General features: G+C 44.7%; 1 protein-coding gene across 4 annotated transcripts in view; it reads right to left on the bottom strand.

Annotated features, from left to right (window-relative positions):
- Positions 1–1002: 1002 nt before the first annotated feature.
- Positions 1003–14927, bottom strand: part of Paqr8 (progestin and adipoQ receptor family member 8) — a 45000-nt gene continuing 31075 nt past the window's right edge. For 2 of the 4 annotated variants that reach the window (XM_021161021.2, XM_029482239.1), the window contains exons 2-3: positions 4500–4679; positions 1003–2177 (exon numbers count right to left, since the gene is read on the bottom strand). In XM_021161021.2, the coding sequence (XP_021016680.1) occupies positions 1071–2135 (1065 nt within the window). In that variant the 5' untranslated portion in view covers positions 2136–2177; positions 4500–4679 and the 3' untranslated portion in view covers positions 1003–1070. Of the gene's footprint in view, positions 2178–4499; positions 4680–7112; positions 7126–8035; positions 8212–14927 lie in introns of those variants that run through there. The other 2 variants (XM_029482246.1, XM_029482252.1) reach the window with 2 other exon arrangements.

The following is a 14927-nucleotide window of genomic DNA, read 5'->3' as shown; positions in this document are numbered from 1 at the left end:
CAAAACAACCCTAAGTGGCTTGCAGTTAATACTGCTGTCCTCAGATATAAACTACAAGGGTCCCATGGGCAGCAAGCAGGCAAGAGTAGCCGTGCTTGCTGGCTGGGTCTCCCGGCAGCTCTTGGCACTGTTAAATCTGTCGATGCCTCTGTATTACGTGGGAATCAGCTTCCTGAATGTTCATATGGCTCCAAGCATTTCCTGGAAGTGTAATAGCTTCGGGATTCTTTGTTACCATGCAGACTAGGGATGAGAACAGTAGTACTTCAGGCAAACTGGCCAGCTTAGTTGGTTATCCTGAGAGAAGAACCAGTGGTTGAGACCAGGAATGATAAATTGAATGGTCCATTTTGTCTAAGAGTTTCAAGGAATCTTCTTGAAGATTCTGGTTTTTTCCACCCAAAACAATCTGAAATCCTGATAAGACAGAGTCCGTTGGTCAGTTTCCACAGACACAGAGCCCAGCAGCGGAGGACAGCTGTTCTGTTAGGGTGAGGTTACTTGGCAGTCCAGTTTAATTATCTGTCTAGTTTCAGGACTACTCTTTGGGAGCTACAACCAGAATTCTGCTCATTGCTCATGGGTGAAGATGGTTCTCCTTAGTTTGGGGTCTCATCGATCTTAGCCAAGATCTCTTCCCAAACAAGGCTATCACCCAGACAGAAAAATGAACACACTGTTTTAAAACTCTCAAATGGCCTGCATTTGAAATTCCACAGTCATTCCATGCCTTTGAAAATACATAATAATATTTTTGAGACATGGTATCATGTATCAAAGGCTAGCCTTGAACTCACTATATGTCAGAGGGTGACCGAGAATTTCTGATCTTCCTGCCTCTGCCTCCTTGACCGCTACTATCCTGGCTTCTGTGGCCCTGGGAAATCAAACCCTGGGCTTCCTGCATGCTGTATAACTCTACCAATTGAGTTTCATCCTCAGCCCGTAATACATATTAATTTAGGAAAAAAAATCAAGCCTGAAAAATAAAAAGTCAACTTCTATTATTGGGTCAAGTTTTCTCCAAGTCACAGTAGCCCACCTCCACATCTTTCCTCATTTGAAGGACCTCAGGAATCTTTCTTAATCAGTCTGTCCTTGACCTTGTGCCTCAGGAGGGAGGCAGTGGCCGCACTGCAGGCAGCTAAAACGAAAAAGGAGAGACAGGCGCTGTAGACAGACAGGGGACCATGGCGCTGGAGGAAGATCTCATGGCGTCCCTGGTAGTCCAGAAGAATGGCCTCCAGCTGAGAGAGCGTGCAGACAGACAGGAAGGCGTGGAAGATTTGATGTCCATGGCCCACAATGTCACAGGAACCCGGGAAGTACTTCTCGGGGACAGGGCACGAGAAGAAGTATGCGCTGACGAGGAAGAAGAGGATCTGGAGGGTGTGGTACCAGGCCGCCTGCTCCTGGCAACCGGCCAGGTGGCAGAGAGCCACGCGGTGTGCCACTGGGCTGATGTCTAGGACAAAGGCCAGCCCTGCTGGTACCACTTGACAGATCTTCCTCATAACTGGATAAGGCCGTCGGTAGCGATACTTGGCATAGCAACAGCCAGCGCAGGAGAGCCAGCCACAGAAAGCAGCCGCCGGCAGGAAGAAAAGCCAGAACAGCTCATACCAGGCCTGGTCGGAGCTATAGAAGAAGTGAGCCAGTGCGCTGCCATACTGGTAGACGCTGACCCCGACGTAGTCCACAAAGTAGAACGTGTAGTGGGACAGCTCTGATTTGGACTGCAGCAGGTGGGCCAAGAGGCTGCAGGTGAGGTAAGTGATGGACGACAGGATAAAGAGGAGCAGGGGGAGAGTGTGGGGAGAGGCCCACTGCAATGCCCCTGCCTCCACAAAGGCCCAGAATCGCAAAAGGACCGCCAGAGCAGCCAGCAAGTGGGTCCAGACGTTGACCACCTCGTTGTGCTTCTGAAAGAGGCTGAAGAAGTAGTAACGCCACTCGTGCCCCGTGGGGCGGTAGCCCGCGTGGATGTACGGCTCCCTAAAGAGCTGGGGCACGTCGGTTTCTGGGACGGTGCACGGCATCTTGGGAAGCCCTTCTTCCAGAATCTTGGGCAGACGGCGCAGCTGCTGCCCACTCATCGACAGGGTGCTCAGGCGCTCCAGGATGGCAGTCGTCATGACAGCGGTGGCCCTGGGCTCCTCGGGGCTCAGTTGGACAACCTGAAAGAAAGAGAGGAAAACTGAGAGACAAATGTAGCTAAAGTGGCCAAGGAACTATATCTTTTCATAATGGAGCACAGCTTGCTCAGATAACCCCGAGAAGCACGGAATTCTGGATGGGTTCTCTGGGCCTCGTTTTCTTTATCTGTACTGCGGAGTTGCAGCATCCTCCGTCACTGTGGCAACATTCAGACTCCTTGGTTACTGGTCTCTACAGTGTGAGGGAGAGGCATTTCTTGTATAATGGCCGTGGTAGTCTCCCCTGACTTAGTAGTAAGATCTAAGGATACCTAGAAAGTAAAGACCTCTACATTCCCCAGTTACTACTTAAATATAATCAGTCAGTTGTCCTTGGATTATTAAGTGGGTTAAAATAAAAGAATAGCTTTCAGTTGGGAATGATGGCATATGTGTATAATCCCGGACTTTGAAGGCTGTCAGTTAGAGGGGAGCCTGAGTTCCACAGTTCAAGACCACCGGTGCTATAGATAGCAGTGTCTTATCAATAGATAAATAAATGAAAAGACCGACAGACAGATAAATAGCGAGTTTGAGGCAGCCTTGTCTACAAAGTGAGTTCCAGGACAGCCAGGGCTGTTACACAGAGTAACCCTGTCTTGAAAAGCCAAAAGTAAACACACACACACACAAATAAACAAGGCATCTATTTCTTCAGCACCCACCTAATCTGACACTATCCACCAATCTTCCTGGAAACGTTAAAATCTAAGGCAAGTAATTGGGCGACATTGAAGTTAAAGGCAGATTATTTGTCAATGAGATTTGCAAAGAGCAGTGCATACTGTGGAGCATCTGAGCAGTGTGAAGTCATCGTTGCTGAAAAACAAACGTGCTGGGTATGTTGGTACTCATCTGCAGAGCCTCTCTACATGGTCAAGGCCTGTTACTGCAGTGAGGCCTGAGTGGGGTAGTCACAGAAGCCCAGGCACACCGATCCCTCTGCTGGCTGACTGTGGAAACACAGCTTTTTCTTTCTGTTTTAAGATGAATGTATTCTACTGAGCATTTTCTTCCTTTATTTAAAACAAAAACCTTCATTTGGCATTTTCAGCACACACACACACACACACACACACACACACACACACACACACACACATACTTGGGTGCCATGGCACAAGTGTAGCAATCAGAGGACAAGTGGAGGAGTTAACTCTCTCCCTCTTTCTGTCTCATAGGTTTCAGGGATCAAAGCCATGTTGTCAGGTTTGTAGTGAGGGGTCTTTACCAGCTAAACCCTCTCAACACCCCTTTTCAAGGTCATTTTCTTAGTTCTATACTCTCTACCTGACCAAGTTTGTAATGCCTAATATTCTTTCCCCCCCCCCCCCCCCCGAGACAGGGTTTCTCTGTGTAGCCCTGACTTTCCTGGAACTCACTCTGTAGACCAGGCTGACCTTGAACTCAGAAATCGGCCTGCCTCTGCCTCCCAAGTGCTGGGATTAAAGGCGTGCGCCACCACCGCCCGGCATGCCTAATATTCTTATCTTTAACAGTTGCCTCAAGCCTTCATCCAACAGAGGAACTAAACCATGGCCTAAATATAACTAAAATCTGATTGCAGAGACTGCTCTATTTTTCCTTAGCTGGTGCTCAGGGAAGCAAGTAGCTTGGGATTTGCCAATCCCGGATAACTACGTCCGTAGGTGATGAATGTCAGGCCTCTGAGATGCTTGCATTATACTTAGGATTTCTAGGTGGTGATCAGCCACACTCTCTTCTGAGCTCCACTGGAATCAGGAGATAAAACAAGAGTTATGTCAAAAAATTGATGGGCTTTCATGTGTATTCACTGAGTAAAATCCACTTTTAACACACAGGCATTTTCTGTGTCTTTTATTTTCTACGCTTTTTTTTTCCCGAAGAAACTTAAATCTTACTTATCTAAATGCACCCCTTCTTTCAAAGATCCTCAACTAAAGGGGATACAAATGCTGCTCAGAATGTGTAGTCTCTCAACTTCCCATTTTTTAATACAGAAAGAAAAATATCTAGTAAGGATTGAAAAAAAAAAAAAAAGGTCAGGAACAAAAAGGGTAAAAATGTAAAAGAAGTTGAGGACAACCAGGAGCCATGCCCTGGTTTGGCTGTTTCCTGAATGGCCAGCTAGAACTTTACAGGTCTTAGTCTCTTCCTCTATAAAGTGAGGGTAAGAATTTTACCTGCTGTGTATGTTGTTGTGATGTCTTTGTTGTGTGGTCTGAAACAGTGAATGTCTAAGTGGTCCCTGGGTTGGGCTCCGTGTTAGGCAATAACTTCTAGGGAGTAGGGATACAATGACCAAAAAAGGAGGCTACTTGCCTTTGTAGAGATTAGCGTCTGTAGTGTTCCATAGAGAGACGTGTAGTGGGATTATGACAGAGGGGCAATCCACGCTCCAGCTGAGGTGTGAGATGAACCACAGGGTTTCTGTAAACAAGCAGGGAGGTAGAGCTGGCAGATAAGCTACTTCAAGTGCTTCAGTCAGGACCTGAGGAACTCCTGAGAAAACAAACAGATGAAACACAGCATAAGACTTCAGGCAGAGCACAGATAGTTTACTTTATGAAATTATTTTATTTCATGAGTATGTGTGTTTTATTTGGTGCTTGGCTTGCATGCACTACACATGAGAGTGTGGCTCTCCTGGAACTGGACTAACAAATGGATGAAACCTAAGAACTAAACCCGAGCCCTCTACAAGACTGACAAGTGCTCTAACCAATGAACTATCTCTTCAGCACCTCTGCTTTTGTTGTTGTTTGTGTTGTTGTTATGAGACAGGGTTGTGTTCTGTATCTAAGGCTAGCCTTTAACACATGAAACTCCTACTTCAGCCTCCCAAGTAAATAGTTCTACCATATCCTGCAACTCAAAAAAACCTTTGTTTAGTCACAAACCTAGAAAATGCAACCTCTGAGTGGACTCCTCTGTGTGACACTGGCAGAGAGACCTGGGTTCCAGTCCTGAACACTGATGTCACAAGTCATATGTCTCTAGCCTGAAATCTCTCCTCTATGAAATAGTTTATGAGGAGCTGTCTCACACACTGAAGTAAGAGCTACAATATAGAAAGTAGTTAACAAGGTGCTTGGTTCTAAACCCAAAAACTTACATGCTGTTATTATTGCCACAAGCACGGTGGTTTGTGTGTGCCTTATTCTTCTATCATGGCATTCATCAACCTGTGCCAAGATATCCACTTATCCAGCGCCCATCAAACAGGAGCACACACACACAAAACCATAGTATCTCGCCAGGAACAGACTCTGAACTAAGGATCAACATAGAAATTGAAGGTACCAAGAGAAAAACAACAAGGGTTACAGAAAGAAAAACACAGAAAAAGACAATATAGAAGGAAGTAATATTAAGATATCATCATTCTTCTAAAAGTAGAAAGAAAGAGGGATGGAGGGAGGGAGGGAGAGAGAGAGAGAGAGAGAGAGAGAGAGAGAGAGAGAGAGAGAGAGAGAGAGAGAGAGTAAGCAAGCTAGCTAGCTACTTGGTGTCTCCACCATTGATTGGACTGTGCCTGGGTTTCTGAGGCTGAGCTTGAAGGGGCGTTTACAGGGATGAGCCTGGGAGACAGAATATGTCTTTCATATGCCCCGCTGCCCTTAGCAACATCTTTTCTGGAGATGCTGGTTTTTATGGAACTCTGCTGTTCATACACAGGCTCCTGTTATCTCTCTTGTAAAGTAGGTAAGAAAATGAGGTGAGGGGGGATGGAGAGATAGGCATTATTTAAGAGCTTGCTGCTTTTTCAAAGGACCTGAGTTTGGCTCTCAGTCGCCACCTCAGTCCACTCATGACTACCTGTGATACCAGTTCCAAGGGATCTACTGATCTCCTTTGGCCTCTGTGGCCACCAGCACACTTGCAGCATACACACACACACACACACACACACACACACACACACACGTGCATAAATAAAAATAAATATTTTTTAAAAAGAAATGAAATTACTACCATTTCCACTTTTATGGTTGGGAGACACTGAGGGTAGGAAGCCATGCAGAAAGACACTGAGCAGTAGGCTCCATTCAGATACATCAATGGGACACTTTCCATAGTGTTGGGAAACTCATACCAACCACATACAGTTCTGTATCCAGAGGTAAATGATACAGTACTTCACAAATTCACCCTTCTCATCTTCCTATCCTCTGAGATAGGATATCTATCAGTGGGTCCCTATAACCAAGTGACAAAAGAATTTCTAAAGACTTAAACTTTAGGGTTTGGTTAATGAATGGAATGAAGCATAATTCAGTACTGGGAACTAATGGTTAGCAGTCTGCTCTGAGAGAAGATGGGTGTGTGATGCTGCTCACTTGCTGGTCTTCAGACAGCTATGGCTGCTGAGCCTGTTATTACAGCTCCTCCAGGCTTCCTACTGCTCAAGCCCTTTCTGACTGCATGCTGAATTTCTGCTAACATTGGGTATTTCTACTTTGCTCTCACAGAAAACCAACTAGGAAGAGGTTTATGGAACTAAGAAGCAGAAAGGGGAAAGACTGAGCTGAAGAGATACTCAACAGCTAAGAGCACTGACTGCTCTTCCTGAGTTCAGTTCTCAGCAACCACATGGTGGCTCACAACCATCTGTAATTGGATCTGATGCCCTCTTCTGGTGTGTTCAAAGGAACACACACACACATGCCCATGTACTCATGCACACACACACACACACACACACACACACACACACAGCAGAATCACCATTTCCTTTGCAAATTAGATGTTTAAAATGCAGCCACCTCAGTTGTTGAATCTCCTTCATAACTCTCTGTGTTGTGCCCCTGCGAGTGAAGCCTGGCTAGTCAGCAATAAAACTGCCATTATCCAACCCAGAACATAATTTCTTAAATGGCCCAGCAATTTGGGCATTGTAAAGATCTAGTCTTTCTAAAGACTGAAAAGACTTACATTTTCCTTTGGGGGTCCAGGGGTATGAAATTCTAAACCTGTCAGAAAGAGAGGGTACTATTTCACTGTTATTTCCAAAGTAACTACCTCTTTGTCTGATAGGAAACCCTCCCTTTGAGAGTAACCAACAAAACCACAGTCATAACGGACACTCGATGCTGTTTTGTTAAAAAAAAAACAAAAAAAACCACTAACTCCTTATCATTGCCTACAAGGAAGCTGATTGCAAGATGAAAGTGTGACATTACTGCCTTCACGGTAGATCTGTCACCTTTACTTTGGGACAGTCTCCTGCCTGAGTCTGTATATGCATATTAACCACTCAGAGTGCCTTCCCAACCTGTCTCATCTTCTTTCAAGGTTAAAGCACAGAGGCAAGTCACTGTCCTAAACCTGCAGTTACCTTTAATTCTAGGACAGCCAAAAGGACTTGATGGGACTGATCACCCTCTTACCCTAAAGGAATTATCCAGGATATAACAGGCGATCCTATCACACTGAAGACTTGATTGATCCCTTCAAGAAATAAGGACTTCTTCCTAGCAGAACTGAATCTACGATTGACCAGACCACACCTAAATGGGGACTGCTCATTTGTGAATACATCTTGCTCTTCTGCCTCCATTCTTATGCTACTCAACCTAGGTCTCACTTTAGTGACTTGAAGACCATCTTGGGAGTTCCTAGACTCATTAGTCTGTTCCTCTTCCCAATGTGTTGAGTAAATCTCCCCTTTCTCTATTTTCACCATCACTTGAGACTTTACTTGGCATATTGGGATAGGTCAGTGAACCCAACTCATCATGGATGCTGGAGCTCTCACTTTAGCGCTTATACTCCAGTTATATAGTCATGGCAATGAGTTATAATTCTTATTAACACTAAATTCCTAAGACACTTCTCATGGAGCCTTGATATCTTACCCAATAGTCTTTATTTTCATTGAGCCAGAGTGGACATTGCTTGTAGAGGAAGGCTTCTAAAGACCAGCTGTAAAGTTTGAGTTCATTGTGAGTCTTGACATCTCAGTGTTGATACAGGTACAGTACATTCCACATTCCTAGTGGCTGTTCTGAGCAAAGACCCATCCCTCACTCCTGACTTCTCCCTTACATCCTCCTTCCTATGATGTGGTTAGCAGCCAACCAAGATACCACCTCAGAATGAGATCCCTTACAGACTTACTCAGCTGCCCTCTTCTGCTCAAGGCTACAAGTTCAATCCTCAAGATGCCTCTTCAAACAGATAAACTCAAGTCAGTCACTTTGTCCAAGGAGAACTCCCTATAACAGCAGATAGTCTACTCCAGACTCCAGGCCACAGAGAAAGATTCAAACTAGACCCCTTTCCTCAAAAAAGTTATTCTAAAGAGAATTCTCCAGCCCAAGTCACTAGTTAGCCCAAAATCAAGTGTAGAGTGGAGTGAAACCCAAACAAATCTCTATGGAACAGACTAGTGTAGGCCAGTCATGAGGAACATGGATTGGTGTTAGGTCTAGAAGGATACAAAGGAACAAAATATGAATGGGGGGATGCTGTGGCTTCTTGGTGGGTCCATAGCAGGGGGACTATTGGGAGTAATACAAGAGAGAATGGGGTAAGTGCAGTGGTATCAGTAAGAGATGAGGTTCAATATTATAGAAGGAAAATGGAGGGTGTGCTAGGAGGGATGGCACAGGCTAATAGACCCAGGCAGCATCTGGAAAGCAGAGGGGTAGAGGGTTCGAGGACATACTTGACCACATTGTGAGACATTGTCTCAAAACAGCAACAGAAGTAAATGCAGGAAGGAAGCAGTACTGTCCCCTTCTAGCAGGTTCCAATTCTTATCTCCCCTGAGTATGAAAGATCCCCACTGTCACTCTCGGTCCTTTTCTCTCACCATCCCCGTCAACTATGGGAGACCCAGAAGCCACCTTGAACATCTTCATCCCTCCTCCCACCCTGATTTTTTTTTTCCAGGCCCTTCAGCTACTATCTAGACCAGAAGATTCCCAAACATTCCTTTGACCAGAGCGTCCCTGAGATTAGGGTTTTTTAAATAACCAACTGCTCTAAAAGTGTCCAGCTGAATGTGGCATAGGCAGTTCAAAGTCACTGTCTTCAAACATCTTCAGTCCAGACTTGCTCCTTCCCCTGCATCTCAGGACATCCAGGCCTACTGGCTTCAGCACATCATCTCTAGAATCCATGTGCTCTTTCTATTCATGCTTTCTCTCTTTAACTCACAACTCTAACAATAACTCCCACTATAGCAACATCAGCCCCATGAGCATCCTTTCTTCTGTTAGTAAACCTCCCCTGCCTCACACCCTCAACCTTCAGTATGGTCTCCACCCACTTCCTGGTGATAGCTAAAATGGAACTCTGTCATCTTGTTCCTCCGCAAATGCCCACTTGCTTACAATGCAAACTCTACGCCTTGCCTTTAAGACTGGGTCTTTCTCTGTAGAACTAGCTTACACTTTACCCCCTGAGACCACACAATGTCAATGGCCTAGAGCCTGGATCACACCAATGAATCTTCTTCTACCGTGTCCAGCAGTCTCCAGCTCCCATAGTTGCTTCCACCCTTGCACCCTTACTGTGTTCTTACCATTCCACTCCAGCTCACTCTCTAAGAAAAAGCCCTTCCTCATCAGGTGCGCCTAGTTACAGCTTTGCCTAGTTCTTGTAGTATCCAGTTTTGCTTTCTCTACTCACTTCTCTCCTGCACATGATCCTTGGTGTACTCCACCCACATCCTCACGAGTCACCAGATAGTTCAAGACAGGGACTGGTTTTGCAGAAGTTTCCATATTTAAAATAGTATATGGAAGATGCTTAGTGGCTACTGACTGAAGAGCTCTTAAGGGGGGGGGAGAACTATTGAGTTGGTAGTCAAGAAGACTGGTTGTCAGGGTTTGTCAGGCTCAGTTAAGACACTGAACTCCTCAGTGTGACTGCCAAAAGGTGTAGGGAAGAGGAGGTGACTTCTGCTCTAGCCAAGCCTCAGGAAAATAAGAAATAATAGTAAGGTGGGCAGAAGTGAAGGGTACTTTGAAAAGATAAAATATACACATTAATGTTCTGGTGACATTTGGAACAAAGCAGCCACCACTTAGCATGACAGGCACTTGGGGATGCTTTTGCTGAGAAGCCGCTACAATTTAGCACTGCACTTGGCTCACAAGGTAAGTAAACGCAGAATACCAACCCAATGGATCTACCTCTAGCTTGTTCCTATCTCCTTTAGGCATTTACAACCAGTGCCTCCGGCTGGAGAGATGGCTCAGCAGTTAAGAGCACCGACTGCTCTTCCAGAGGTCCTGAGTTCAATTCCCAGCAACCAGCAATCTGTAATGGGGATCTGATGCCCTCTTCTGGTGTGTCTGAAGACAGCAACAGTGTACTCATATACATAAAATAAATAAATCTTAAAAAAAAAAAAAAAAGGAGTCCCTCAGGTGTCCAAGGATTGCCCTAGAAGTCACCTTGGTCTCCAGAACTCGCAGACAAGTCACCCTATGCAGGAAGGGTCATCTTATAGAAGTGGCTAGCTTATTCCCTCAAAATATGAGGATTTCTTCAAACCATCCTATAGAACCAGCCAGTGGTCAATCAGACCTGTTTACCTAGGCTGTTTAGTTATGCACAGTTCTTGTTTCATGGCTGATTCTTAGAGTAAAGCTACCATGACCCTTTGGAAGATAGGCCACTGAACACCTTTATCTGTGCTCCCAGGGTGGCCCCATTGGTTAAATTCTCATCTGTCTTTGACCACCAAGCATCTCTTTAATACCGCCAAAATTTTGGCACACCAAAATGGGTGGTTTCCCCCCGTCAGTTGGAATTCCTGGAACTGAGCCTTTTGCCCACAACTCTTATAACATATTCACACCCATACCCCATCGCCATCACAGCTGTCTCCCTGTGTCTGTGGGTTCTGCATCTAGAGTCTAGTGATTATAGATTAAAAATATCGCTGGACTGTGGTGGCACATCCATATCCCAACACTTGGGAGGTAGAGGCAGGCAAATCTCTGTGAGTTCAAGGCTATCCTGGTCTACAGTGAGTTCTAGGACTGCCAGGGGTACACTGAAGACAGGGAAACTCTGTCTGGAGAAACCCAAACCACAAACCACAAACAAAAAAATCTTAATCATATGCTAAATATACCATGAATTCATTTAATATTAAAAATAAAAGTTATAAAATGTTATATAACATGTCTATGTTTTGTAAGGCTCCATGCTGAAAGTTTTACACTAAGAAACTCTTAAATTATTTAGAATAAAAATGTAAAATGAAGGCAAAACAGAAAAATAAAAGTAAAGTAAATGTTTTTAAAAGGATATCACAGGCTGGGTGTGGTGGCACACACCTGTATCTCAGATTCTTAGAGGCTGAAGCAGAAAGATCTTTGTGAACTTGAAGCCTGATCTAAATCGTGAGTTTCTGGCCAACCAGGGCTACACAATGAGACCCAGTCTCAAGCAAGTAACAAACAAGTCACAGCACTAAACAAAGTACCTTTTAAAAGGATAAATGGATCACTGCTGTTCCCATTATTATTATATTTTTATGTATGGGTATTTTGCATACATATATGTCTGTGTATCACGTGTGTACCTAGTGCCCTTGGAGACCACAAAAGAGCATTGGATCTCCTGGAATTAAGGTTATAGATAGTTGTAAGCTGCCATGTATGTGCTGGGAACTGAACCTGGGTCCTTTGAAAGTACAGCCAGTGCTGTTAGCCATTGAGCCCTCTTTCTAGTCCCTAAACTTAAGGCTTGGTTTTCTCTATCTAGTTTAGACTGATGACAAATACATGAATGCCTTTCCTTTTTAGTAAAGATAGAATGGCAAGTTGGTTGTTGTAATCCCCTGAAAACTGTTAAAATACCTGTCCCTGATGACATAGAGGAAAGTCCAACTGGCTCCATCCCATCGTAAACTCAGGCCTTGCTTGTGTGGTCCTGAGGATGTGATTTCTCCTAGCCTGGAAGCATCAGCTCTCTAGACTGAGATCACAGTCTCAGAGGTCTCAGTTGTGATTCCAGTACCTGAGAGGCCAGAAGAAGGCATCAGGTTCTCCTGCAACAGGGTCTTACAGGCCACTCTGTGAGTACTGGGAATTAAACCCGAGGGCCTCTGCAAAAGCAGCAAAGGTGCTCTTAACAACTCATTCATTGTGGCCAGATTTACAAAACTGATGCACTGAGACATTCCAACCTAAAGATGCTAGGAGAGAGCACGCCAACATAATATACATGTATGAAAATGCCATAATGAAACCTCCTACCGCATATAAATAATGCATGCTAACAAAAGCGAAAGCAAAACAGTTACTGAATTCTGCTCCTAAGATTCCATGCAATCCCATAAAGACTCTCCCAGATCAACAAAGAAGAAAATCAAGTAAACTCCATATTTGGGAAACTGAGATAGCTTGGTCTGAAAGACAGTTTAACTGTTAACCACCAAGACTCCCTCCAAAGCAATGGTGTTCCTTGACGCATTCCGAAAATTCCACACCACCGTACCACAAACTCGGACTTGCTGATTGCATGGCATGAAGCCAGTGAGGAAAGAAGTTCCAGCTGTCAGTGTGGCTCTACTGCTCACCATGAGACTTGCTGTGAGCCACCATCCCTCCATGTCTCAGCATCCCAGTCCATATAAGCTCGGCTACAGTACAAGTTTAGAATTCCCCCGGGCTATTTTGCTCATACTGAAATCATCAACAAACAGATTCTGTGACATTACCTCATGCCATTATGTGCAGGACGCACAGATGGCAAGAAGGTGGCCCTGGTTGTTAGGCAAAGAGCAGAAGAGCAAACACTCTCGATAGAGGTCAAAAGAAATGCTTCCAGAATCCCCAGGTCAGCCTTGCACATCACCGCATAACCACAGGGTCTGAGAAGCAATGTCAGCTAACACAACAGCATGGGCTCAATTACAATTGGAGCCTTGCCCCCAACCCCCCGGAAGCCTTGAAAACTGAGATAGAGCAAGGCGCAGACTCGGATGCTTCAAGAACCTTCAGTCGTCTATCAAGCAAGAAACTGCTGGGCTCTTCCAGATCGTTGTAACTTCTGCCAAGAATCACATCGTTGTTTATAATGTCATATTTTAAGGCTTAGTGTTACCAACCAAATACTATTATTAGCCGAGATAATTTTAACTTGGATTCACCAACAATCAGTGCACGTTTCCCTTATATTTGAGAAAACCCAACAAATCGTATCCTGACATCCAAAAATGGAAGACTAGACTGAATCAATTACAAGTCTATGCAACATTTATTACATCTCATTTCTGCGAATCCAGGAGGATTGTACGTCCCCGTCTCTCTTGGAGCATCCCCACACTTTGAACAGTGAGTACAAGTACATCATGCAAGCCCAGAAAAGACTTGTTAGAGAAGTAAATGAAAGGCATTACTACAAGGAAGAAAGAAAAGTGTGTCCTATGTTTGCAAACACAGAAGTGTGACACAGAAAACATACCTGTGCGTAGAATTAATGCAGCTTTGATATCACCAAGTGCTGGGATTTCAGGAAATCTACTTTTCTTCTTCTTAGGTAAATATAATTATTATGGGATTTCTCAACATTTACCTGTATAATTGGAAAACTAGGACTATTTCAACTTGGGAAACAAGAATGTTTGACATAAAAATCTAAAGATTGTCAAGACCTGATTAATTAATAAAATGAATACTAGCAATTAAAGTATCACCCTTCAAAAAACACCTCAACATTTTAATGGAATATATACAGTTTGTCTGTGGGTTTTGAACTTGTCTGGTTAACATGCTAACGAGGCTGTTTGGAATAATCTGAGCAAGCCTGATTTGACAGAAGCCAGCGGTAGGGAAAAAGAAGTGGCCTACTTATTACGGGACACTGGGGAGTCTTTCTAAGCGTTGTGTTGGATTTCTGGCTGGAGGAATGGGCATTAAGGTTCTGTTGTCTTTGTTTGAAGGCGCTGTTTTAAAGTTGGTTTTATTTTATTTTGCCAATAAACCCGAGCTCTGTAACTTATACCTGGAATGTTCGGATTGGTGCAACCAGCAGCGTCTGAACTGCCGCGCGGGACTGGTCCTTCTCTTTTCAATTGCTTTTCATATTAAATTTAAAAGAAAATCTCATGCTCCACACCCCAAGCTATATCTGTCTGATATTGACAGGGAGGCTTGTCATCTTCTAGGCCTTCTGAGCCTTCCTATATGACTCTGTATATAACGAGAGCGAGAGAGAGAGAAAAGGAAAGGCCCTCCAGCGAGCGCTTTGTGCTTTCCTGCTTTGCCACCCACATCTCAGCTAATGTTACTTGAGCAGGTGCTCTCCTCGAAAGGCATCACTGTACACACAGAATGCATCTACCTCACACAACCCGCAGCTTCTGTGTCACGGGGAGGGAAAATTCAGAGCAGCTGGGAACAACTCAGTAGAGCGAGCGCACTGAACACTCTAAGGCCAATCAGCTAGGTGGCCGGCTGGGTAAAGAGGCTCATCTGTTCTTTCTAGACTGCTTGTTTGAGTCAGGGTAAGCCCTGCTGTCTGAAACACCTGCTAATTAAAGGCTAGGGACAAGGAGTCTCCATAGACTTCCCTCTCGAGCAAAGCTATTGGCTTCACTGGGTGTGGTTTGGCTGCAGTTATGCACCCCCCTGGCTTGTTCTAGCTTCACAGGCAGTCGGCTTCCATGGAGCTGCAAACCTGCCGGGACCTGGGTCATCCCAGGTGAACTGCCCGGAGCTGCTCATCTCCACTCTATCTGGGGAATGTCCTTGCCTTCTTAGAGTAGAACTGAAACACCAC

The sequence above is a fragment of the Mus caroli genome, chromosome 1, assembly GCF_900094665.2.
Source record: "Mus caroli chromosome 1, CAROLI_EIJ_v1.1, whole genome shotgun sequence".
Classification (NCBI taxonomy): Eukaryota; Metazoa; Chordata; class Mammalia; order Rodentia; family Muridae; genus Mus; species Mus caroli.
The sequence above is the reverse complement of the archived record's forward strand: the minus strand, read 5'-3'. Positions and strand labels throughout refer to the sequence as shown.